At 42.5% G+C, this 25,016-nt stretch overlaps 1 protein-coding gene across 5 annotated transcripts in view; it reads left to right on the forward strand.

Annotated features, from left to right (window-relative positions):
• Positions 1 to 25,016, forward strand: part of TRAPPC9 (trafficking protein particle complex subunit 9) — an 839,741-nt gene that overhangs the window by 110,734 nt on the left and 703,991 nt on the right. For all 5 annotated transcript variants that reach the window (XM_059723710.1, XM_006258702.4, XM_059723712.1 and 2 more), the window contains 3 exons: positions 11,420 to 11,546; positions 13,445 to 13,577; positions 24,112 to 24,275. In XM_059723710.1, the coding sequence (XP_059579693.1) occupies positions 11,420 to 11,546; positions 13,445 to 13,577; positions 24,112 to 24,275 (424 nt within the window). The remainder of the gene's footprint in view (positions 1 to 11,419; positions 11,547 to 13,444; positions 13,578 to 24,111; positions 24,276 to 25,016) is intronic.

Genomic DNA, 25,016 nt, shown 5'->3' on the forward strand with positions numbered 1-25,016 from the left:
AAATATGCTTCATAAAATGACTGCATAGTTAATTGGAACTTATTAAACTGAGAAGATGGCATACAATTTAATTCATATAATGAGAATGCAAGAGACAAAGACTTTTTGGGTGATATCTTTTATTGGACAAACTGCATAGTTACAATTAGTATGTAATTTGTTCATGACACGCAATGTTAATGGAACTGTTTTAAGAGAGGGTAAATAGACTTGCACAAGTTATAAACAACGAATGTACATTTATTTACAGAAATGAAGCCTTGGTCTATACAGTGTGCACATACTACTTGCAGTACTGTTCATGTTGTTCTAATTTTACAGTTATTACCACTGTAATGATTTGTTCTTTTCAAAGTCATTCCAGGTTTCAATTTTATTGGCATTCATAAGGAAAGTGAGCATGTAAACCATATAAAAATAATTGAAGTCACAAACCTAATCCCATAGTCAGTGTTCTAAAAATGTAGAGTGCTTTATTGAGGAAAGCAGCTGTGAAATAATGTAGTCCCACTGGTTCAGACTAGTTTGATTCAGTTGGTTAAATATTTTGTCTGCGGCACTGTATATGCGTTTTTGTAGTTGTTTGCATATTATGACAAGGATAGAATGCAAATTCCTTGTTTTTACCTGTTTATCAATTGAAAGTTTAGGTTAATATGAACTTCTTTTGCAGCTGTTTTTGATTTATTAAAAAGCATGTTGTCTTCTCTGGCCAGCTGCTTAAATTCCATCGGATTTGTCCCAGCCACCTTTTTCTCTGATTTAATATCTGGTTCTCCCAGTCAGAATCATCATGTTCTCATTTTATTCTTGACAGCTTTAGTATTGATCTCTTTTCTGTGTCTTGTTTGACTATAAATACTGAATCAGTACTTCCAGATGCCAACAAGGCTACTCATTCCACCTTGTTTTCCCTAAATGCTGCTCCGTCTTGGACTCCTGTTGCTCAGTTCCTTCTGATTTTTTTTTTTCACTTCAACTTCTTCAGTAGTACCTTCCTTTTTCCCCAATGATCTTCCTGTCTCTTTGTTTCTCTGTCCCTTTTTCATCCTGTCTACTGCCTTTATTTCTGTAGCGTTGTTTCACCCTCCTTGAAATCTGATCACCTAAGAGACTGGATTCCTTGGGCCCCTGGCTGATATTATATTTGCCATGTTAATAGTAGCATGCCACACATTCCACCAATTTATCATGCCATAAACCAGCCACAGAAGTGTTCTACATGGGCTAGCTCAAGTGTAGGTTTACAGGTGCCAAGTTGGAGGAGCCCATTCAGTGTTGCCTAGTGTGTGGGCCCACTGGCTCCTCCTGCCTTGCACCTGTAAATCCACATATGAGGTGGGCCCATGTTGGACTGCACTGTGTGGGGCTTTCAATTTGTCAGTGTGCATGGAACCGAAGATCATGACCGTGGGGCTCCGTGCATGCCAGAAAGTTGAAAGTGTGCCATAGGATTTGCGGCATTGGGGACTGGCCATTGAAGTCTCTGTGCTGGCAGTCGTGAGGTTTGGGATCTGACAAATGTTATCCTGCATTAACAATCGCATGTCCTGCCATGAACGTGTGGCATGATAGGACATGTAATTATTGGGGTATGGTATCAGATCTCGCTGCACTGTTGACGTGCCTTTAGAGTTCTCTCTTAAGCTTTTTCCCTTTTACGCTGTGTGTAATTTGGCCATGCCACCTTTATTCCTATGATCCATAACTTTTATCATTGCATCAGAGGATGTGGACAAATACTTGTGCTTTTAGAAGAAGAGATTAAAAAAATTAAATGGGTCTAATCGGAAAATTATTTTTATCCATTCAAAAAAATAGTTAACAGTACCACTTTTAAAACGAGGATGCTTAAAGTTAGCAGATACACAGCATTTTCAGGTGCACAGCACCTGAATTTTCAGATACACAGCATTTTTAAATGAGATCTCATTTAAAAATTTAAAAATGTATATATTAGTTTTCTTTGTCTTAAGAAAAAGAATGATCTTCATCTTCCAACCCCAAAAAGGCACCCTCAGTTCCTGATTTCCCCATCAGTTCTGTTCCTTGACTAAAGGTTTTTGAAAGGGCTGAATGTGGGGGAGAAAAAAGCAGGGGAGGAGGGTTGCAGACCAGAAAGAGTTGCATGGCACGAGACAGCTTTGCTGCCTTCTTTAGGTTGGTTAGAGAGCCTTAACGCAGGAGGAGAGTGAGAGGCAGTTTTATTTGGCCACTGCCCCTTCAGCATCCCCTACGGGGTCCCGTGGCACCCCAGGGTAAAAACCATTGCTTTGACATAAACTTCATTACCTCTATAAGAAGTGAAACAAGAAGTTTTATAGGGGGAAAATCTCCAACCATCTCTTCCCTTCATTGCACCTCAGTGTTATTAAGTGATAGTGACACTGCTTCATCCTTTTTTAGATGAACATTGACAATTAAATAAAGATTTTTAAAGCACCAGAGGGCAATGTTGGACAAATGCTGCTGAATTGTACTAAACAGCACGTAGCAATATCTAACATGCCATTTAGACATTCTGGATCTGTCACTGCATTGTGAAACTGATTGGTGTTGATCTAGAGTGAGAATAAGCATCTTAGTTTCAGTTATACAGCGGGAACTTGTATCATGCGTGGTCAAGTTTATTTTGCTGGCTTTCTCTTTGAGTGAGGTTTTTAATCCTTTCCTATTGTCTATGTTTGTACCTAAATGAAGTTTACCAGATCATGGCAAATAATGAGAATAGTGAAAGCTCTGTTTTGCTAGTTACAGGATGAGGCTCCTTATCTCTGGCATAATGACAGAGCCTGTTCTTAATATTTATGTCTTTACTTCTCCCTAGTGTTTGCTCTCTTGAGAGGTTGCAGTGTTCTGGGAATCTTTTTAAGAAATTAAATTATAAAATGAGACTGGTACTGGTAATACCTTTTATAACAAAAATATGTTGTAGTTGATGCCACATTCAAGTAATTCAGGAGAATTCTCCCAGGTTTGTTCTCCTGGTAGAAAAACTCACCTCCAAGTACCTGAACAGACAGGTGAATGCTGAGTCTGTGAAGGGCAGAGCGCTGGCAGTACTGACACTTCACAGCCAGGGGCCCTTGTGTACACATCTCTGCATGGTGTGCAGGCTCCTTCAGCGTGCCTAGTAACAGATGGCATTAGTGCATAGGGCTACCCTGCTTGGCTGACCCAGACTGTCTCTGTTTCCCTGCAGCACAGCGTGGGGGCTATGAAGGGGAGAGGGTGTTTTTTCCCCATTTGGCTGGAGCAACAGAGTCTAGAGTGATGCACTGTCTCCTGGGTAGGAGCAAAGCACCTTCGAATGCTGGAGGACTGTATTGTGGCTTTTGTACATAGGCTTTTCTGAGAGATGTTCACTCTCCCATGGGAAACTTGTCTGGGGGTAATGTAACCCTTGTTGTTCTCAGGTTCTTTTTCTCTTGGAGTGGCCATTTTTTACTCTGGGAGAAAAATCCTTAATAGCTGCACAGTTATGGTTTCTCCTGGGAAAGCAGTGACTCTTCCAGGAGAAACTAGATGTCTGCACTTGGTCTATGTTCCAAATGTATAACTTGGAGAGAGTTTAAAAAGATGCAGAAAACTCATGTTTCCTGTTCTGAGCAATGTTTTGGTCTTTTAGGCTGCATGCATATGGCTTTCCTTCTAACCTTGAATCTGCCACCAGCAAATAAGTTTAATATGCTTGTTTCTGCTTATGGGTACCAGAGACCAGCAATTAGGCATACTAGATTGCTTGGGAGCAGCTCTAAGGGGGTATAGTACCCCTATAGTACCCCCTCAATGCTGCTCTCAGACTTTCCTGGGACAGAGAGAGGCTTCTTGGAACAGGCAACTCAGAGAGACTTGGAGTGCATAACTGTTGGTCAGTAGCATGCTGAAGTTGGGAGCAAGTTGTCAGGGCTTATTTTCTTGGCCGTGGACCCTTTTGGCACTGGATTTATGAACCAGTCCTGATACCTTGTGGTATACCTACCTAGCAAACTTAATTTGTTATGCGCTCCTTTCTCTTTATGACTTGTTTTCATGCATAAAAATAATTTACATTTGGGAATTTACTACAATAGGTAATTATTGCAGGAATGCTCTGATGAACATATGAACATAAGCATAGTGTATTCTAGGGAAGCATAATTAACCTATGCAAGTAAGTTTGTTAGTCGTCAGTTTTTCCATTAAATAAATTTTGATACGTGACAATTCAATCCGAGGTGAAATCTTAATCTAAGGTTGCTATAGGATTTTTATTTTCATGCTGCCATGTACTCTCCAGCAATGCTGATGTGGTCTCCCCAGCTTTTAAGTAGTCTTAGATTTATGACCATAGTTCTCACCTGGGGTGCTGTGGCATGAGCACCACTGCTGCTGTTGCAGCGAGATGGAACCGTGCTCCTGCAGAGCCACGTTGGGAAACGCCACAGCCCTTCCTGGTCTGATCCCATGCAGTGACTCCTGGAAAGAGGTGCACAGGGCAGGTGCAAATGTCCCACGCACCTGTTTCGGAGGAGCATGTAGAGCTCTGCAGGAGGTGCGTGGTGCAGTTCCACCTTGTTGCGGTGGCAGTGCCCTGGTTGAGAAGTATTGCCCTAAGGATGAGAGAATTCACTGATGCATTGGCAAAGCACAAGGTGTTTCTCTGCTTATGTATTTAAAAAAAAAAAAAAAACCCTCAAAAACAAACCCCCCAAGCAAATAGTGTTTATTGTGGAAAGCCTTGTTCCTATTCAGACACAGTGGGCTTTTTTAAGGAGTTCTCTAAATCCAGGAGATGAAAAATGTCTTGTATAAGGTAGGGCAAATCAGGTCAATTTTGAATTAATTTAATTCGGTGTTCTACCCTTTTCCACTCACAGCAATCCCATTCGTATCGACTAGAGTCTCTCATAAAGAGGAAAGGTAGAATAATGCTTTATTTTATTTTGCTGTCTAGGCTTCATTCCTAACACGTTAGCATGGTCTAACTCGGGAGTAATTCAATTGCAACTAATTGAGACTTCCTTGTGCAAGTGACAGAAAAATCAAACCTGTTGTGGGGGGGCCTGAGATGAATGTGGACAGGAGCCAGCAGTTGCACTGATACTAATCCTGTGCTGTTGTGGGAAAAAGAAAATGTTAGAAGTCCGTTAAATTCCTTATTGAATAAGGAGTTGCCTGGTAAGCTGATGCAGTACAACAACAGTTCGCAACTGGGGTGCTACCACTTTGGGGAAAAAAAGTTACAGAGGGATGCCCTGACAATAAAAAGGTTGAGAAGCACTGATTTATGATTACTTGTGGATGAAATTGGTAACTTTTTAATATTGATAGGTAGTAATTTTTTAGAATATTTAATCCTGTTTATGGTCACAATTTTATGCTAGTAAAGTTTTCTATATATCAATATTAGTAGCTGGATTTTTGTATGGACATATGAACACTGGATGTATAAAAGTGACTAAGATTTCACTCCTTCAGTGGCAAGGGATGTTGACCCAGGATGTTCCCTTCTAAGACCTGTGTTCCTAAAGTAGAAGATAATGGCTCACAGCTGAGGTTCTAGATTCAGAAATAATTAGATTTCATAATAAATTTGACTCAATCATTATTTAATTTGAAAGAAAATGAGTACACAGTTACCAGAAAGTGCAACTCCTGCAGCTTCAGTTTTCTCAGAACGGTTACATATTTTGGGAATTTTCTCATAATCATGTCCACCCTCAGGTAAAGGAAAACTTTCTCTTTTTTTGTTTGACATTTATCTTCAGCAGATAATGAAGCTGTGGCTGGAGACTGTGTTCTTCCTGCAGCCCTTTCCAGTCCAACCCCACATAATCCTCCCAGAAACAGAGAGATGCTGGGCAGGTTGGACTCCTGTGCTCCCCTGTGTCTGGGAGGAGTGTGCAGGGTCAGGCTGGAAAGGTTTGTAGCAAGAACGTGCTCTCTGTCAACAGCCCTCCGCACTGTCAGGCTGGGCTGAGGAGCAGCCCTTCGCATTGCTTCCAAAGGCAGTCCAGTTGCAGAGCCGCTCCAGCCCCGTTGTGTGTGCAGGGGGTAGCAGAATGTGTCACGGCTGGATGGTGCCTGGGCCAGGCAGGACCAAGGGACCTGCTGTGAGCCAGATCTGCCCACCCCAATGTAGTAACTATTCAGTCATTTTTCTTCTGTCTGCTCCCTGACAAGAGGTTGTTACTGACTTTGGAAGTTGGATTTTGCTGCCATGATCTATTCCTTGATTGCCCTAGACCTAGAGAATGTGCTACATGAGAGGATGCAGATTGCCAGACCACAGAATTAACTTAAGAAATGTGAACTGAAACTTAGCACTTTGTCTTCCAAACACTGTTTTAAATGTTAGTTTGCCCAGCACCTTTTGTGTGAGATGTAAGTGTAAGGCAGGGATGTCCAAACTCACCTGCCCTGGGCCAAATCTGGACTTCAGGACTGCTTGTAGGCCAGATCCAGCCCAGGGCACAGGGTGAATTTTCTTGGGTGAGCAGTCTAACCCCTCAGATACTACGTAAGGATTATTCTCCCCGCCCCACTCCTTTTTGGAATGAAAATGACTGTTGAGTGCTCTGTACTGACTGTATGTGATAGGCAAGCACACCTGCTTGATCAGACTTCTCAAAGTCTTGGGACATGGGTGCCTACTTTGTGACTCCTAGGAACTCTTAGGAGATGGGTTTCTTAATATTCACCTCTGTACTGGGGATGTGATTAAAAATGGCATTTTATGGGTATATGCATTATTATTATTAAAATTAATTTAGAATAGAATGCAATTTGCAAGAAAAAAAAAACTTTCAGAAGTTAATTCCTTACTTGAAGTTTACCTGTTTGAATTTACAGTAATTAATAAAATATTAAAATAATGAAAGAAGAAAAGAAATTGTTGTGCATCTCATCTTGATTCCCGCTAGCGAGAATGGTGTCCTCTTTATCAAACTTGCCTAAGTCTGGACTTTTTCCTAGTTAAAATACTTGTGTGCATTGGTTTCAAGATCTTACTATGATGACTAAGCATTTTAGTCAAAAGTAAGGGTTATCAGAATGGTAATTCTCTATTTTCATCTTCTACCTAGTGCTTAATCATAGGACTCTTGCCTGGGCTCCTGGCAGAAGTTATGTTTAAGGGCTTTGGTACACATTATGCTTTAAGCTTCTAAAATTTTGATCAGTGTTAGTGTTAGCTTGAGTTTAGAGTAATCACACACTGAAGCTTAGTATTTCTCTGACTGCCCTGACCTGCACAGCTGTGATTTGCCAGTAGAGAGCTGGTGACTAGGGGCCTGAGTAGGAGCTGGAGCTGTGAGTTGCTACTCCAGGGCTGGTGGCCCAGGACAGGCTTCCATTCCAGCCTAGGCAGAGGTAGGTTGGAGAGATGTGTTGGTGGGGCTGGAGCAGGAGGCAGAAAGGAGGAAGTTTAATGATGAGGACTGTGTAGTGAAGTGGGAAGTGGAGATGCAATGGGTGGGAGTGGGGGGGCTGGGTGATGAAATGAAGGAAGTCAGCCACTGAAACCACTAAAGGATAAAATAAAGTAGTAAAAAAAAGAAAAAAAAGTAGTAGAGTAAGTAAATTAAAGAAAGTCTCATGTTTGAATAAATTGGAATTGGGATTGAGTAGCCCTAGCTGAAGGGGACACGGCCCCTGTCCTTGGAGGGAAGCCTCAGTTTGGCCCTTTACCGTTCCCCCCGCCTGCACCGTCCCTAGCCCTCTGTCTTGGATCGGTTTGTGCCCCTATAAGCTTCCTGGCCAGGTCACACCGCTGGGGGCAGGAGAGGGATTGGCTTGGTGCTAGTATCTTCCCCTGGGAAGTATAGTTCAGGGGGTAAAAAGCTTGTCCATGCAGAACGGTGGGGGGAGGAGGGAGGTGGGCACTGCATCCTAGGATTCTGGAGGACTGAAGCTTGGGCAGCTTTTCTCTGGAGAGTGGCCACATGTTTGTGGAACGCAAGCTGGGTAACACAGATCAGAGATAAAGCTGCCCTGGAGTGGTATAACTTTAAAAGACCTAAAGGGTGTCTAAAACTAGTTCACATGTCACAGTATGTGGACAATAATTATAGCCAGCACAGGGTGCTCTTAACTCCTGTAATGTGTTATAAGGCCCTAAAATATGATTAACAAGTGAATTGCATTTTAAATAGTAATCTAGACAATTAGTGGCAAGATGAAAGGGAAATAAAAACAAAACTATTACACAAAATGTGTAATAATTTCGTGGCTGGTTCCCATTGCACCTTTAAATATAGAAGAACTAGAGAAGGTCCAGAGAAGAGCAACAAGGATGATTAGTGGTATGGAGGGCCTTTCATATGAGGAAGGACTAAAGAGGCTAGTCCTATTCAGTTGAGAAAAGAGATACTTGGGGGAAGGAGGGGCATAAGGATTTAAAAAACACTAAATGTTAAAGATAAAGATAAAGGACAGAGACAGATATATACCATTAGGAGGACATTTCTTGCAGAACAACTACTCCCCATCTCAAGATCTCGCTGTTCTTGTGCTCAAGGCAAATCCACCTAATACCTTTAGAATGCAAATTTAGGAACGAAATTGTTATAAGCTGTCTGGGCACTTAAGAACCAAGGACTTAACGCTCTATAATGTACCATAAAACAAACCCAGTTCCTGAATTCTTCCCATGAAAGGCAATAATGACCCTTCTCCCTTTGGACAGGCCTTGATCTCCCAGTAATCAGCTTCTTTTCTTCTGATAATTGTTTGTCTGCTACCCCTGGGAATTTCTTTCCTACCTCTTTCAACTTTTTTTTACTATGCGTTGCTGGCTTTTACTCTTCAGACCTTAAGGTGTGCAAATGTGGATCAGCTTAGTACCAGCTTAGAAGTGTAATTGCTCCAAATTCCAACTTGAGCGGTGCATTTGTGGGGAGCAGCTGCACCTTAATGGAACAGCAGCTGGGGTGTGTGGGTCAACAGAGAATCCTGCCCTGCATTGGTGTAACTTTGAGCCACATAATGAGTGCTTTAAGCCACTTTAAAGTGTTAGTGTGTGAAAAATCCAGGGTTTAAGAGCTCCAGGAGCCACCCAAAATTATCTTGTAACAAGGCTCAGAGTTTCAGTGAAAGTGTTTGTAATGCTGCTTAGTTTAATTAGGTTGTGTTGTATGATGTTATGGGGCTAAAAACCTTGCATTGGTGTCTTTATTATTTTGAATTTAAGTACATGTGCTGTCATATATTTATAGATGTTTGTATATTTCTCAAAATATCGGGGATATAGCGATTATAATAAAACTGTTTAATACTTAAAGTGACATGTTAGTCATTTGATAGGGGAAGTATTGCCACATTTAGAAATACTGAGCTGTCGTCTTTATTTTGTCTTTGGTTTGTGGGTCACTCTGTATACCATATTCAGGCTTCAGAAAGCAGATAAGCTTGCTGAGTGTACAGTTTGGGTAAGAACAGATGTTCATTTCTAGTGCTAGAGGTTTCTGGAGCTAGGGACAGACATTCACAAAGCCCAAGCCTCAGTTGATTCAGTCTTTGCAGGTTAGTTTAACCTGCAGAGACTGAGCCGATTTGCAAGTTAGTAGATATTCATTTTTGATTCAGAAAATGTAGGCACATGTCTGCAGTGGCTCAGGTTAGAAGCTGGGGGTCAGTAGAGCGAGCCCTCCCTTCCCTTGTACAGTACTGAGCTGAGAGGAGTAGGGGAGGGTGGCCAGGCTTCGGCAGGATGCTTTGATTAGGGAGGGATTTAAACCCCGACCCTGGCCTGCACAGTTCCCAGCCAGGGTGTGCCTGGAGGGGGAATCTGCTCTCATCAGACTTTTTCTCCCAACTTGCTGCTCGAGCGGCGGGCAGTGTTGCTAGACCCCAGCCCTCAGCCAGCACTCTGCGGCAGTGGCGGGGTGGGGAAGGAGGACTGCTTGTGTGGACTGCATGCAGCTTTTGATGATACTGGGCTTTTCAGTCTCCCTTTCCCTGCTGCTTCATACTGGCTCCAGCAAACTGACAGGCACTGCATTCATTGCAAACCAGGTCATTTCTGACACCTCTCTCTCTGTTGAACACTGACAGCAAGGCAACAGCCAGCAAAGAGCTTATCAGAACACAGAGCTTATCAGTTCATTGAGAAAACAAAGCCTTTATCTCATTAATTCAGGTTCTTCTTAAACAACTTTTTGCAAAGCATTTTAAGAAAGAATGGGGGGACATTACCAGCAGACCTGTTGATTTAGCTCCAAAAAGCCCTAAGTAGATACTGTTGTCTGCCTTTGTTCCAGTGAATTTGGAGAGACAAACACATAGACACCTCTCAGCATTAGCTAGCATGGGGGTGTTGTGACCATGACCAGATGCCAGCTGGGGGCTGTGGTGTGGGAGAGGGGGGATCCCTGCTTGAGTGGTGAGGGTGGGGGCAGGGGGAAGCCAGGAAGATGCTGCTGTCTCCCAGCTGCAGTCTCCATCTCCTTCTCAGCCACCTGAACCTCCAGCTAGGGAGGAGAGGCGTGGGGCCAGTCCTGCTTTCTGGAGCAGACAGCCCAGCCCAGCCTAGGGCTGGAAAGCATTCTGGGATGCTGGGGGACTCTGATTTAACTTGAACCAGGAAGCGGTTTGGGACCCAAGTTCCATAAATTGGTTTGACTCAAATCAGTTAAGTCTGGTACTACATTCAACCAGGTTTATTGTAAACCAGGTTTGGACATTTTGAAACTGGTTTATGTGCACTGAACCCATGTTCTGTTACAGATTTAAACCAGTTTCTGATCACTTAAACCGGTTTATGTGTAACCTCTGTCCCTGGCCTACGAGAGGCCATGTATAGGAGTTCCAGCCTGCAGCTCCCTTTTTCCCTCTTCTGCTGCTTCCTCCTTTTTCCTTTTCCTTACACTTTCCCCAGACTGGGGTGATCCTTGCCTGGGGAAGGTATGGGGAACAGCTGCTGCTTCACTGCTCCTGGTCCCCAGGGAGAGTGGGGTGGCTTGGAAACGCTTTCTGCTCCTTCTAGCCTGTGGAAGACGCTGGAAGCTGCTCATCAAATGTACAGGCATTTATCCTAGCGGGAGACTGTCTCTTGCAGGGGAGATCGTCTAAGTGTCAGTCTAGAAGATTTTCCTCTTGGATGAGGCATGTTTCCTCTGGGTGGAACTGAATGAATACCCATATGCTGGCAACTTCTACTGAGAGAGCAGTGATTCAGTGGAAACATAATGTTTGTATGTGGTTTTAATGTTGTAAGTGCTTTTATCTCGCTGTACAGATCTTCCATTTTGACTCGGTGAACGTAAATGTAAATTATTCTGAACCGCATTTCAGGTTCATTTCATTTATTATCTTGGACATGTAGTTTGTTTTTAATAAAGTACATAAAATATGCCAAATCAGGTGGGTCTTGGAGTACACACAACATTAAAATAATGTTTCAGTGTCTCTAGATAAAATAAGCATTTGTTTCCCCCAGGGTCTCCTGACAGCTGGAGTAGAATTTGAATCTCTTCCTGCTGCTCTTTCTCTTCCTGCTGAATCTGGGCTCTATCCAGTGACTCTTGTTGGTGTTCCTCAAACCACTGGGCAGATCACTATTAATGGTAAGGGTTATGTTTTTATGGTTCTCATACGGGAAGTAGCTACGGAGTTTAATTAATTTGCCTGATGTCTGGGTAATTTAAATTAGGATTTATTTTGCATCTCCAACACTGAATCCTCCAGAAAGTTGGTATATGACAAGAACTTGCAATAAAGAAGGTAATATTCTTTCAGTAGAGAAGGTAGTATTATATAGTGTGAGTTAATAACCCATGACGCTCAGAAATACATCACTTTATTTTTAGATGTCTATTCTTTACTGTTATTACAATAAGATCCTAAATCTGAGAGGAAATGGAGAGGTAAAGAACTAAATATTAGAAAACTGTGTACTGTATTAGCAGATTACTAGTTTGGCCTGCCATTGAAAAAATTGCCTTTTTTTAAATGCATGCAGAGAATGCAAGGTGAATCTTGCAGTTGACATTATATTAATGAAACAATCAGATAAGATTGCCATATGTATTGTAAGTTTCTTATCCAGAAATTTTTATATTAAAGCATGCAGTGTGTTGTAATACAAGAGAACACATCATTAATAAACTTAAGAAAAGCAATAGTGATAATGAGAAATAGGAAACGAAATGAAAAGGTACCTTATAAGGTCCTGAGTTTGGTGGAAGAAAGATTGATACATTAATGTTGGGTTCCAGGAAAAAGAGGTTTAAGTAAAATGCTGGAGTTTGACAAGTGAACCAATACTGAGGCAAATATACATTTTAATTCTTATCATGGAGAATGATTTAAAAATTATCCTGGAAAGTGATCTATCAGAGTAAATAAGACTAATACGAAAAAGAACTTATTCTTCAGGCTTTCTCTTTCCCCTGTAAGTCCCAATTCCATTTGATACGTTTTCCCTTTGTTTTCACTCATCTCCTATTTCTTGTTTTCTCATTTTCTGTGCCCATCACTTTTTTTTTTTTATTGTAAAATATTTCAGTAATAAAAGAAAACTGAAGTGTTTGAAAGAGTTTGTGTCGAACTAGAATAAGCCACCTGGGTGTTTTTTGTTTTTTTACACCAAACTGTGTGTTAACATCCTGGAATTGAAATTAAATTTTATTTCAACCTTATTTAGAAAATTCATATTAGAATATTTAATGAGGCAGCTGTAGCCGTAGCCATAGCCAAAATAAGTTTCTCTCTCCTTTCAGAAAACAATGCCAAATGGATTCTGCAAAAATTCTTGCTATTTGTTTTCTTATCCTGTTACTGTCTGAACCAAAATGAGGTTCCATTAAAGAAAAGCAACAGCGAATTGTCCCTGTGTGCTCATTTATCACTCGCATCTCTTCCCCTTTTGTCATCTCATTGTTCAGCACAAGAGTTCTCCTGCATGTCTAGGTAGTAGATATTGATTCTTCACCAAATAGAATTGAGGTAATTGCCTATGAAATTGAAATAAAACTTACTTTTTTTAACTATAACTGTTCAGTAAAACATGATTAAATGCCAATGGAAGTCGTAACACAAGAAGGGTTATCTTATACATATCTTTTCTTTTAAGCTGGATTGTCATAAATTATTTTTTTTCCTGATGGATAAGTTTGAGGTCTCATGCTCTGAGGGAGAATATAATTTATATTGACCTATTATATATATAAAAGTAGAAAACACCATTGCATATATGACAAAATATAGACAGATGTTGACAGCTCACCTGATTTCACTGTGGCTGTAAATTCATGATATTTGCATGACACATTGTACGTATAAAGTGTCCAGCAGAGGATTTCAAAACACTTGTCACATGGTCTTCTCCCAATAAGAATTTTTATAGCAGAGGTTGCCTTCTCTCAGCAAATCATCTGTAGCATTAAATCATTAAACTTGTGTATTCAATCCTTTCATGAAACAAATAACCCAAGACAAACTAGCTATTTCCCTTTCGAAACAGGATATCACACTTCAGTCTTTGGAGTCTTCAGCGATTGCCTTTTGGATAATCTGCCAGGATTGAAGACTAATGGATGTACGGTAGAAGTCATTCCAGCTTTGCCAAGGCTTCAGATCAGTACTTCTTTGCCCAGGTATGAATGGAGTTAGGTGGACATTTCACTTGGAATAAATGAAGAGTTTGGTGTTTATTTTTATATTTCTGCTTGTAGTTGTAAAAGTTTGCCTGTTATAATCGGCGAATATAATTACTATGGAGTATCATCCAATTTAGTGAAATAGAACACATACATTGAGGTTTAGAAGAGGATTTGTGTCCTTGTTTTTATGATGCATTTGAATTCTCAAAAATGTTCAGAATTTAATTTTGTTGGTTTTATTTTTACCCTAGAAATATGAAAAATGTTAACTCTGATCATCTCTGATTTTTATTGATTAACATCTTGGAGTCTCAAGGGGTGTATACTAAGATGTGTTTTATAGCAGAGGGATATTTTTGTTACAGACTCAACATCCTCTTCAAAGTGTTCATTAGGCACCACTGTTAAACAGGTAACTACATAAAACCCGAGTTTGGGCATAACTGTTCTAATCATTCCCTTCCCTATTTTCTTGCCATCAGAGGAGACATGGAATAAAATATGGCCATCTGCTCAAGGAAATAATCTTTAGTAATAAGTTGCACACGTTGTCCTGCAGCCAAACTGTAGGTTGGTCTCATTGAAATGGAGAAACCTTCATTAGCAACATGTTAATGATTTTATTGTAAACTAACAAAGTGTTTGTCAAGAATGATGGGTGGGCGGCGGGGACAGAGTGCCACCGCCCCACGCTGCTTCCTCTGCGTCTGTCCGTGCGCAACTCTCCCACTCCCTCCCTACTCTGTCCAAGCCCATGCGCCCCCCCCACACCTCACAGCCACCCAACCAGATGCCACAGCCACATGCCATGCCACGCACACAGCTACACACACGCACCTGTGTGCCCTGCCACCCCCTGCGTGCCCTGCAGCTGGTGGCATGGGGAGGGGTGTGGCCCATGCCTCCAGGGTGCCATGTGGGAAGCAAGAACAGGGGACATGCTTTATCCTGTGGCTGCAGGCTGCATTCGACGGGTGCTGCCTGCATGCCCCCCCCCCCCCCCCAGGTCTTCCTGCATGGCACCCTGAGGCAGTGTGCCTGGGCATATGCTCCCTGTGTGCGGGGGGGGGGGTGTTGGGTGTTTGGCTGCAGGGAGCAGTCAGGGGACACCCCATCTAGCAGCTGCGTGCTACAGCCAGAGGGCACTACCCACGGCACCCTGCGGCCGCGTGCCCTACCCCCCTGCCCCGGAAACACCCGCCAGCTGCATATGGTGGAGTGTGCGGGGAAGGGATGTGCCCCCCATGCCCAATCCCTGTGCGGCACCCTGTGTGGCCACAGGGTGCTGTGCAGGGAGCGGGTGTGGGGGATGTGCCCCGCCCTGCGGCTGTGTGCTGCATTTGGTGGGCTCTGCCTGTGCCTCCCTACCCGCTCCCCTTGTGGCACCCTGTGGTGGCACGCCACCTCCCCTTCCCATGGTTGCAAGTCATGCCTCCCTCCGCACAGCTGGTCCCCATGGCGGGGAGCACAGCCTGGCCCCACCTGCCTCGGCTCCACCTCCACCTGTCTGTCTGTCTGTCTTCCGGGCTGCACATGCGCAGTTGGCCCGGAGCGTTACGGACCAACAGACCAAAGCGATAAGGCTTTTATTAGATTAGAATGTTTGCATTATCTTTATGGGCTCTGATAATTTGTCCCAAAGGTATTAACAGAATATACAGATCTTAGCTTCATTCATTCAGTCGTCGTCTTATCCATCTCACTTGATTTTTCTCTGAAATTTTCTTAGGTTTGTACAGATTGTATGGCAATTAGTGCTAGTATGAAGCCATGAATGTTGTGCATATTAAAGCAATAACAGAAAATATATTCTATTCCTTCAGTAGATCAAACTGTATATTATCCAGGTTTTCTCATAAAATGATATTCCTGCAAAAAAAAAAAAAATGGAAAGATTTCAAGACTGACTAATTATACAAATTGTCCTTATTTTCTGCTTAATTGGGTTTGATTGGACAGGAAACTTGAATGACAGAAGTTGGAACTTCTCCTGGTAGACACTTGAACTAGAATAGTTAAATTTGCAGGAAGCACTTGCCAGTGTTTGTCTCGGTTACCGTGTCTTCATTTATGTCCTTTTTCCCTCCCGAGGGCAGTGATTGTATCTTCCTTGAACAAATCACTGCTTACTGTGAATTAGGCAGTATAATTGCAAGGGCAGTCATCTTGGTTATTAGAGTTTTAGGGGCAAGAATGTAATTATTACCTTCTCAAAGGGAACAATTCGACATCAATGAAATTGCATATTTGCAACTTCAGCTTGCTGTGTCAACTTAGGTCTGTTTAGTTAGTTTAGTCAACCACAGTGATAGGACAGCTTATATTGTTTATATTAGTTGTGTATAGATTATTCATTCTTGTTAATTAGCAGGCAGTTCTGGATAATGCTGATTAGAAATTATAATATTCAGAAATTTATGCTATTGCTATAAGACCAGTATCAGCCTGTAATGGTGCATCTCAGCACTGCAAAGCAGGTCTGTTCTTATCTTTGGTTAAAATGGACATGACTTAGGTTTAAGTCGCATTAGCAGCTCTAGTTTAAGCAAGTGTAGGGGGGCCTTGCACTGAACATGAACTTTTAACTCACACTGCTTACTATTATAACGTAATACCTTATTGCTGCTTGGGGAGTATGTAATTTATTACATTATTCTATTTTTAATGTTTTGTTTGTTGCTATAATTTATCTTGAAGACTTTCTGTAGAAAGCAACGTATAAATTTAATAAATAATAATTAAAATACTCCTTTTTATCCCTGTTCCCTCCAGTGCTGGTCCATACAGAAAGCAAGAATTTTCTGTTGCTCTTTAGTGCTGCCAGCTACACTTGTTAACTTAAGTACTAGAGAGAGGATCCTGCTGTGAATCTGAAGATATTAATCCTGATTATCACACTTGTGGGCTGGGGTGGTGGGGTAGTATGATTTTGCATGATGGAGTCTTTTTTTTCAGGTTAATTTCTTTAAAGACAGTCAAGTATATCCTCCTCTGAAGTGAACAGAACTAGTAAACACTTCTTATATTTAAGGTGTTTGAAGGTTTCAAATCAAGAAATTGGAAATTAGAAGTTGCCAGGGTTAAGATGGTCTGTGCAACCTTAATTTGATCACCTTGCGTGTGCGCAATATGGTAGTCTTTAAATTACAATGTCGGCTACTTCTACCTCCCCTCTCCCCTCCACTCCCTAGAGGCCTCATTAAGTTCATAGGATATGTTGTAGTCTGGGAACATTTAAGACTGTATAGCGAACAGCCTCCATACACTATGCAGCTTCCTTACAAAGCCCCATTTCATTTGTTGAGGTTGGAAGGTGTGTCGTGAAGCAGAGCCATACAGGAAGGGAAGGAATGGCCCTTTGTGTAAGGCAGTTGGATGTCACTTTTAAGAACAATTTCTATCCCTGTGTCTACTGCAGAGTTACTAGTGGTGCTGGGCAGCAATACTTTCTCCGGTGATGGGTACATGTTTCTTGTGTTTTGGGTCCCAAACTTAAGACAGGTGGAGAAATGCAAAACATTTAGTCCAGCAGTTGAGCTTAATGACAGCTCTGCTTTTAACATGTTAAGAACGCCGTAATGCCAAGTACTCTGAAAAATCAGAACCAGGTAGACTTAGGCATTTACCTTTCGTCAACCTGCACTGCCCTTCCCCCCCTCCCCCCCCAATAATAAAAAAGAACAGTTGACCAGTCATCATTCTTCTCTTCCTTCTTCATGGCTGTGGTCCCCACCTCATTGTGCAGATCGTTGCACTCCATTTGTTATTTACTATATTTGCTGGACAGATACTCGGATATCATCTCTCCTGGTGTCCCCCGTCCACTTTAGTCTGGGTCATCCCCTGGCCTACTGCTAGCCAGGGTCTTTTCATAGAACATTTGAACAGTAGTCTTTCTGTCTTCCCTCAGTATGTAGTCAAACCATTTCAGTTTAGGTTTTGACCTTCTCAGTGTTTGTTTTTTTTTTGTACTCCTAAGCGTGCTCTGACATCATAATTTCTCATCTTGTTTTCAGACTGACACTTGCAATTCATCTCAATATCCTCAGCTATGTGCTTTCTAGTATCTTCTCTTCCTTTTTTCTTATGGCTCAGGGTTCTGCCACACATCTGATTGTTTTGTATAAGTTGATCCTTGGCGTAATTGGCATCTTACTGCAGGTTAACTACTCATTTTTTTTCCATTTTTTCATGTTGTTCGTTATTTGAGAGCCTCTTCACAAACTCCTTTATTGCTTATGATGGTGCCCAGTGACTTGCTTTCTTTGTGTGAGAGAGGTACTGGGCTCTGCTCTCTGTTGTTGAAACACTTAGTTTTCCATTACTTGTGTCTGACATAACTTACTCTGTTTTTGAATGTTGGCTTTCAGCTCCCCATACTGGAGATGTTCCTACCATTTTGCTCATGCTTGCTGGAGTACCTCTGCTGTATCTGCCATGGTGACTTGGTTGTTAGCATACAGCAATGCCTGTGATGTTGCCATTTTTCACTTATGTTCATCACAGTTATGAACTGGAAGGGGCTTTGGTTTGATCTTGGGTGTAATCCAATGGCCATTGAAGGAGCCGTCCTTCCAAGCACTGTTTTGACTGCTTCACTGTGTGTTACTTGTATGAACTTTATTAGACTCTCACATACACCTTTCCTTTTCATATACATACAGACTCCCATAGCACCTAATCATATGTCTTTTCCAGGTCCACAAACATAATGTACAACTTCCTTTTGTGTTTCAAATTCTTTTCTGCACCTGCCTTTCTATAAAGATTGTGTCTGTGATGAATTTTCCTGGCATAAATATGAAGTGCATACTGTCTTTCATGATGGTTTCCTTCCTTTGCATCAGCTAATCTTTCCAGGACCTTTATCAGGTACTCTAGTAGAATACTTTGATAATCAACACACATTAGGATACCTTTTTTACTGGTAAATTGTCACTATAACACTATGCTCCCAACCTGCTGGCATTGTTTGTTCATACCGTATCTGTTGTAGTATGTTGCAGGCCCGTTGTATTCCCTTTTCACTCAGTGCTTTAATCATGCCTTCTGTCATCCATGAAGGTCCACTAGCCCTTCTTGCATTCACATTCTTCACTGCATTTCATGACTACTTCTCTGCTTATTCCCACAATTGGTCCTCTTACCAGGAGTGCCGCTTCTAATTCACTTACTTCAAAACCATTCAAAGTAGACTTTCTATTGCTTTTTGATATGTTCCTCATGTGTCAGGATGCTGCACTCTTCTCTCCTGATGACCTTAATCCCTACATCCTTCGTTGCATTTGCTTTGCTCTTGGCTACTTTGTGTTATGATCTTTCTCCTACTGGCATTATCAACTTTCTTTATCACTGCTCCAGTACCTCACTCTTAGCTTTGATCACTGTGGTTTGTTTTTTTTTTTTTTTTTTGGCAACTCTCTTCCATTCTTTGTATCCATTCCCAGGTGTTCTCATTTCTCTTTCTCTGCCAGACTCTTTATGCCTTTTCCTTTGTGTGCTGCTGTTTGTTGTTTAACTTGCTTACCTATGCCAGAATTGTTTGCTTTTATATCCTTTAAAAAATGCAATAAATACGGGAAAGCAACAAGCTGAATCCAGAGGATCTTGGCCCTAGACATGTGGGTCATCTGGGAATGAAGTTACTTAATTGTATTGTGTGATAATTTTCCCTTTGGCTTCTGCAAGTGGACTTCGTTTAGGATTCTCACATAAATTCAGGAACTTGTTTTTGGCATCAGAACATTTAGGGTTTTCTTTTTTTCCCCCCGTACTCTAAATGGACTATGATATGGATTCAAACATTGAAATGGAATTTTGAGTTTCATGTACAGAAAATACTGGCATCAGGAATGTCAATGAAGATTACTCAGGGACTGCATCTGACCACCTGTTCTTCAGCAGTAGCCGATTGCTGTTTCACTTGGCATATTTGAAGATCTTTGAGCGATTTAATTGAAGGTGCCCATTGAATATGAGAACAGATATCATTTAGATACATTTAGTACTGCACTCAAAAATGCCAGGGTATGGTTGCTGGTACTTATAATCAATCCGAATTATGCTGACCTGTGTGATTTATGTGAGTTTGGAATTACTGCCACAGAGCTGATTGCACCCTTGCTGTGGATGTTGTCCACCAATCATGCAGTAGAGAGCTGTGAGGAACTCAGCCAAAAGAACAAAAACTTCCTTCTCTAAATCTTCCAGTTCAGCATTCAGAAGATTTGCGAGGACACTATTCTCCTTGCAGTTTTGTAAATTGGATTCAGTTTATCAAATTCTAGCACGCAAGCATTTTTAACTATTTGAAATAATGTAATTTTAGCATAAACATCTCCAACAAAGACATGGTTAAGTTGGATGCCCAATGATGAGAAATTGAATACAAAAACCTCTTCATACCAGTTTGATTAATATCTGAAAAATTTCCATGAATTTTTCCATTAACTTCAATGAAAAGTGGTGTTTTTGGTGAAGCATACAGAGTACCAACATTATTGTTAGAAGATGAAGAAATGAAATTATCTTCACTTTGTCATTCATCTCTTCATTGAAAGGCTGATTTGTGATGCTTTTGCTCAAGACATGGTTGAAGGAGACTGCAAAGAAGAAAATTTTTTGATGCAGACCACTCTCCTCTTTTGACTGCAACGATTTATTTTTGACAATAGCTGCAACCTGCCACATGAGTAGATAGAGTAGATATAACATGGGAGGGATCTCCTTGTCTTGAAATGGAGTACGAGGCGGTGGAAGGGACAGGCAGCTGCTGTGGCTCCAGCCCTGACCTGGTACAGCCACAGTTGCTGCCTGCTCCTGCCCTGCCACATTTGGCCTCCATCTCAGGCCCCTCCACCCTTCTCCACCCTGCCACTTATCCTTGCTCCAGCCCTGTTCCGGCCTGGAGCACAGAGCAAGTGTGCTTCAGCCCAAGGCTGGCCTGGTAGCAGGGGTGTGGCAGATCCCGGCCCAGTCCCAGCCCTGGGGCCTGGCTGAAGCTGTTCCAGCTGTTACCAAGCTGGGCGGGGATAGCAGCGGCAGGGGTCAAGCTGCTCCCCTCTTGCCTGCCCTCTTGCCACTGCTTTCCCTGATGCAGTGGTTGTGGGGAACGGGGTATAAATTTAAGACAACACTCCAATAATTAGATTCTAGATATGGAATATATAACAAGCTTATACATTTTTGCTGGTTGTTAATGTTTTAGATGGTCATAAAGTCTGGAGAAGAGAAGACTGGGGGAGGAGGGGGCAGGTTAATGACAGCCTTCAGCTACCTGAAGGGTGGTTCCAACAAGGATGGAGCTGGACTGTTCTCAGTGGTGACAGATGACAGAACAAGGAGCAATGATCTCGAGTTGCAGCAAGGGAATTGAGGTTGGGTATTAGGAGGAACACTCTCTCATAAGGAGGGTGGTAAAGCATCAGTGCAGGCTACCCAGAGGGGTTGTGGGATCTCCATCCTTAGAAGTTTTTAAGACACGGGTAGAGAAGACCTTAGCTGGGATGATGTAGTTGGGGCTGGTCCTGCTTTGAGCAGTGTCTGGATTAGATGTGACCTCCTGAGGTCCCTTCCAACCTTCATTGTCTAGGATTCTATGAAAAATATGTAATCCTTTCTAAAAGCAATCCAGTATTTGTTAGGCTGTTAATATCAAAAAGTTTCAAAAGATGAGCATGTTTCTCTATAGCAGATGGTATTTCCTTCATTACTACTAAATTTACTGTAATTTCTTTAAATCTTTTGGACCTATGTGTTCCTATTTTTTTAAACTTTTTTGAAATTCAATCTATTACTTGGTGCATAATGAATTAGTAAGCGCATTGCAGCATTGTGTGCAACTTTGATCCAAATACATTGATTAGCAAAGGTCAGTGTAACAAGATAAATTTACTGGAAGTCGTAATTAAGCTTGCTACGGGGTGAAACTGACATCCTTGATATAAAACTAAATTAAAGTGTGTTCATTCAAATAATTTAAAAGGCTTTCAAAATAAAGGTTTTAAATGAGTTAAAACAGTTTTCTCTTGGGTGAACTGCAAATATATTATGCAGATAAAACTGCAAGGGACTTCTACTGTGAAAAAGCTGAGATACAGAATGGCTATTTCAGCAAGTACAGTAAGTCTTTGATACTTTATAGCAACAAGACAGACACTGCAGGATACTTCCTTGATGTGTGCTTTCTAAGATGTTGCCACTTTCTGTTCACTAGGTGGAGAGACCAGAGGGTGCTTCATTATAGCAAAAAAATTCCTAAGCCAGCTACGTTAAGGTGGACTGCAGTGTGCATATGGAAATCTTAAAATCTGAGTACAAATCAGACTTTCTGGTCCTTCTCCCCATCTACCACTACTATTCCAAAAAGCTCTAAAGATATTAGGCTATTGTGTTGGTATCCGTATTTAACAGGGGAGTTTTAAACAATTGAAAAGTACACAATCCACTTCTGTATTAAATAAAGAGTTTAGTTTTTTTAAACAACAAAAAAAATGCTTAAAAACTATGATGATTGTGTTTCCATGGAAACAACCTTTCTCATAAGATGTTAACAAAGAAGAGTAGCCAGATTACAGAACATGCAGATTTTACCACCAAATTTACCAGTGGTTAATTTCAGTTGATTCTTCTTCTGCACCCACTTCCTCTCCCCACTTTCTTCTTGGATGCTTCTGCTTTTTGGCTCCTTCCCTTCAGTATAAAAAATACCCTGCATCCTCATGAACTCCTAACTTCCTACTCATCTCTGACATGCTCCATTATTCCTCCCCTCCTTTCTTCTTAACTTCCCTAGTACTTACTGTTTCACCTTCATTTAATTGATTTCTGTGCAGAATCCACTCTAGTCTGGCTTCTGCCTTAACCTGCACTCAGCAAGCACTCACATTAGACAAGCTCAAGGCCTCTAGTCCAGGGGCGTGCAGTTATTTTCAGCGGAGGGCCGCTTACCCAGTTTTGGCAGGCTGTCGAGGGCCTCGTGGGTAGCCCTGTCCCTTTACAGGTGACCCGCCCCCTGGTTGCCATCTTGGGGCCAATGTCCCAATGTCTTGGGACCAGTGTCTCAGGGCCAGCACTGGTGGGGCCCGAAGTGGGACACAGGCTGGCAGGTGTTTGTGGAGCCAAGCTGGGCTGCACAGCAGGGAGAGGGGGGAGCTCCATAGAGCCCCTGCCAGCTGGGACCTCACGCTTCTGCCATCCTGCTCTGGGCCCCGTCGGCACTGACCCTGGGGCACCGGTGTGGGTCCTGTGCTCCCACTGCCTCCCCGCCCAGTCACACCCAGTGCCCCCCCAGCCCCACGGTACAGGCAGGGGGCAGTGCACAGCCTCGACACCCTGCTTGCCAGCAGAGAAGAAGCGGGTGCTGAGCACAGGGAAGAGTGGCCCCTCGCCTGCCCCATGGCCAGCGCTACCTGCTGCAGGTGCTCGCAGCCCACACGGGGCTGTCCGGAGCAGACGAAGGCAGTCCCAGGCGGATTGCAAGTGGCTGCAGCACAGGGCACCAGCCACACAGCGAGAGAGGAACTGCTCTTCCCTGCGCTCAGCACCAGCTTGTAACCCGACCCCGCTGCCAGCTTGGCAGTGGGGCCAGGTTACAAGGTGGTGCTGAACGCAGACAGGGTGGAAAAGCAGCCCCTCGCCTGCCTCGTGCCCGGTGCGTCACACTGCAGCTGCTTGCAGCCGGCCTGGGGCTGCCTGTGCTTGCTCTGGACAGCACCGCGTGGGCTGCGAGCACCTGCAGCAGGGAGCGCTGGCCATGGGGTGGGCTAGGGGCCACTTTTCTCTGTGCAGGGAAGGAGCCCAGAGAAAAGCTGAGTGCGGGGGGGAAAAGCAGCCCCTCCCCCACCCCACGGCCAATGCTCCCTGCTGCAGTCACTCGCAGTCCGCACAGGGCTGGCTGGAGCAGGCACAGGCAGCCCCACACGAGTATTATAAGAAGTAAGACAGGGTAGGGCTCTTAATTAGAAAATTTTTCTCATTCTCTTCTGAACATAGCATTTTTTCCTTTCTCACTTGACTTAAAAGGAAAAAAAACCAACCCAAATCTTTTTGTTTTGTTTTGTTTTTTGTACTCTGGTCTCCTTTTAGTTGATGTGCTGTAACAAAATTATTAGAAATTTCTCATTTAAAAAAAAGTTGATGACATCTCATCCATCTTGCTTTCTTTCATGCTTTCTCAATTTGTTTTCATTATGATATTGGCAGCATATCATTTAACGAACTCTTACAGCAAGAAACAAATGTTTTATCCTGTTTGAATGCTGTGATTAATCTTTCAGAAAACATACTTCTTACTCCTAATAGTTCTTGGAAATGCTGGCAACGAGCCATTAACATTTGAATTGAAGAAATACAAGATGATAATTCCAATGACTGGTTTCAAAAACCAGTATTTTGCATACCAACAGGGTTTTGTTTGTTTTTTTTTTTTTGTGGTGGTTGTGGGTGTGGTTTTACATTGTGAATGGGTTCTTACATTGGGATATAATATCTAGCATACTATTTCATTTCTACCTTTCTTTGTTACTAGGTCTGCTCACACACTTCAGCCTTCTTCAGGGGATGAAATCTCCACCAATGTGTCTGTCCAGCTTTATAATGGGGAGACACAGCAACTTGTCATTAAATTAGAAAATATTGGAACAGAACCTTTGGAGAAACTGGAAGTCACAGCAAAAACCCTCAGTACTAAAGGTATGTATGGTAGTCAGCTTAGAATGAATGTGAATTCTTAATTTTGCTATAAATGAACACAACGTGGTTAGAAGACACTTAATGGGGTGAAATTTCAGAATAAGAATAGTTCTCTCTTGATAGACTAATTGGGTTCGTTCAGTTGGGCATCAGTTCCAGCTCTGAAAAATGAGATCCAGTAGACCCTAGTGCAGGGGTGGCCAGAGTTACTCACCCTGGGAGCCACATCCGATCCTCCACTGAAGCCAGAAAGCTGGTGGGGGGGAGGTGCTGAGTGACTCGGAGCGGAGGTGACCACTGTTCCCCCTTCCTCCCCTCCCCACCCTGCACTGCCAAGCCACTTCGGTTTTCCTCGTGGGGAGCACGCCCCCAGGGTAAGTGGTGCGGGGCTGCAGCCCTGGCCCCCAGCAGCCCAGTGTCCCCCAGAGCCGCCTTGGGCAGAAGTGGGTGGGCTTTGGCAGAGAAGCCCCAGAGTGCTGCAAGTACTGTGCTAGTGAACTGCATGTGGCTGGTTTGGCCACTGTTGCCCTAGTATGTTATTGTTCTAGAAAATCTATGACAATAATCTATATTTGAGAGTAGTGTTAATTAGGGAAGTTTGTAATATAAAATTATAACCTATAAAAGGGAAAGTATCATGTCTAAAATAATCATTCCTCATCAGATAAACCATCACTTGTTAATTCTAACATTATCTTACTTGAGAGCTTATTGGAAATAATATATCCATTTGTTCTCAGC

Source organism: Alligator mississippiensis, chromosome 3 (assembly GCF_030867095.1).
Source record: "Alligator mississippiensis isolate rAllMis1 chromosome 3, rAllMis1, whole genome shotgun sequence".
Taxonomy (NCBI): Eukaryota; Metazoa; Chordata; order Crocodylia; family Alligatoridae; genus Alligator; species Alligator mississippiensis.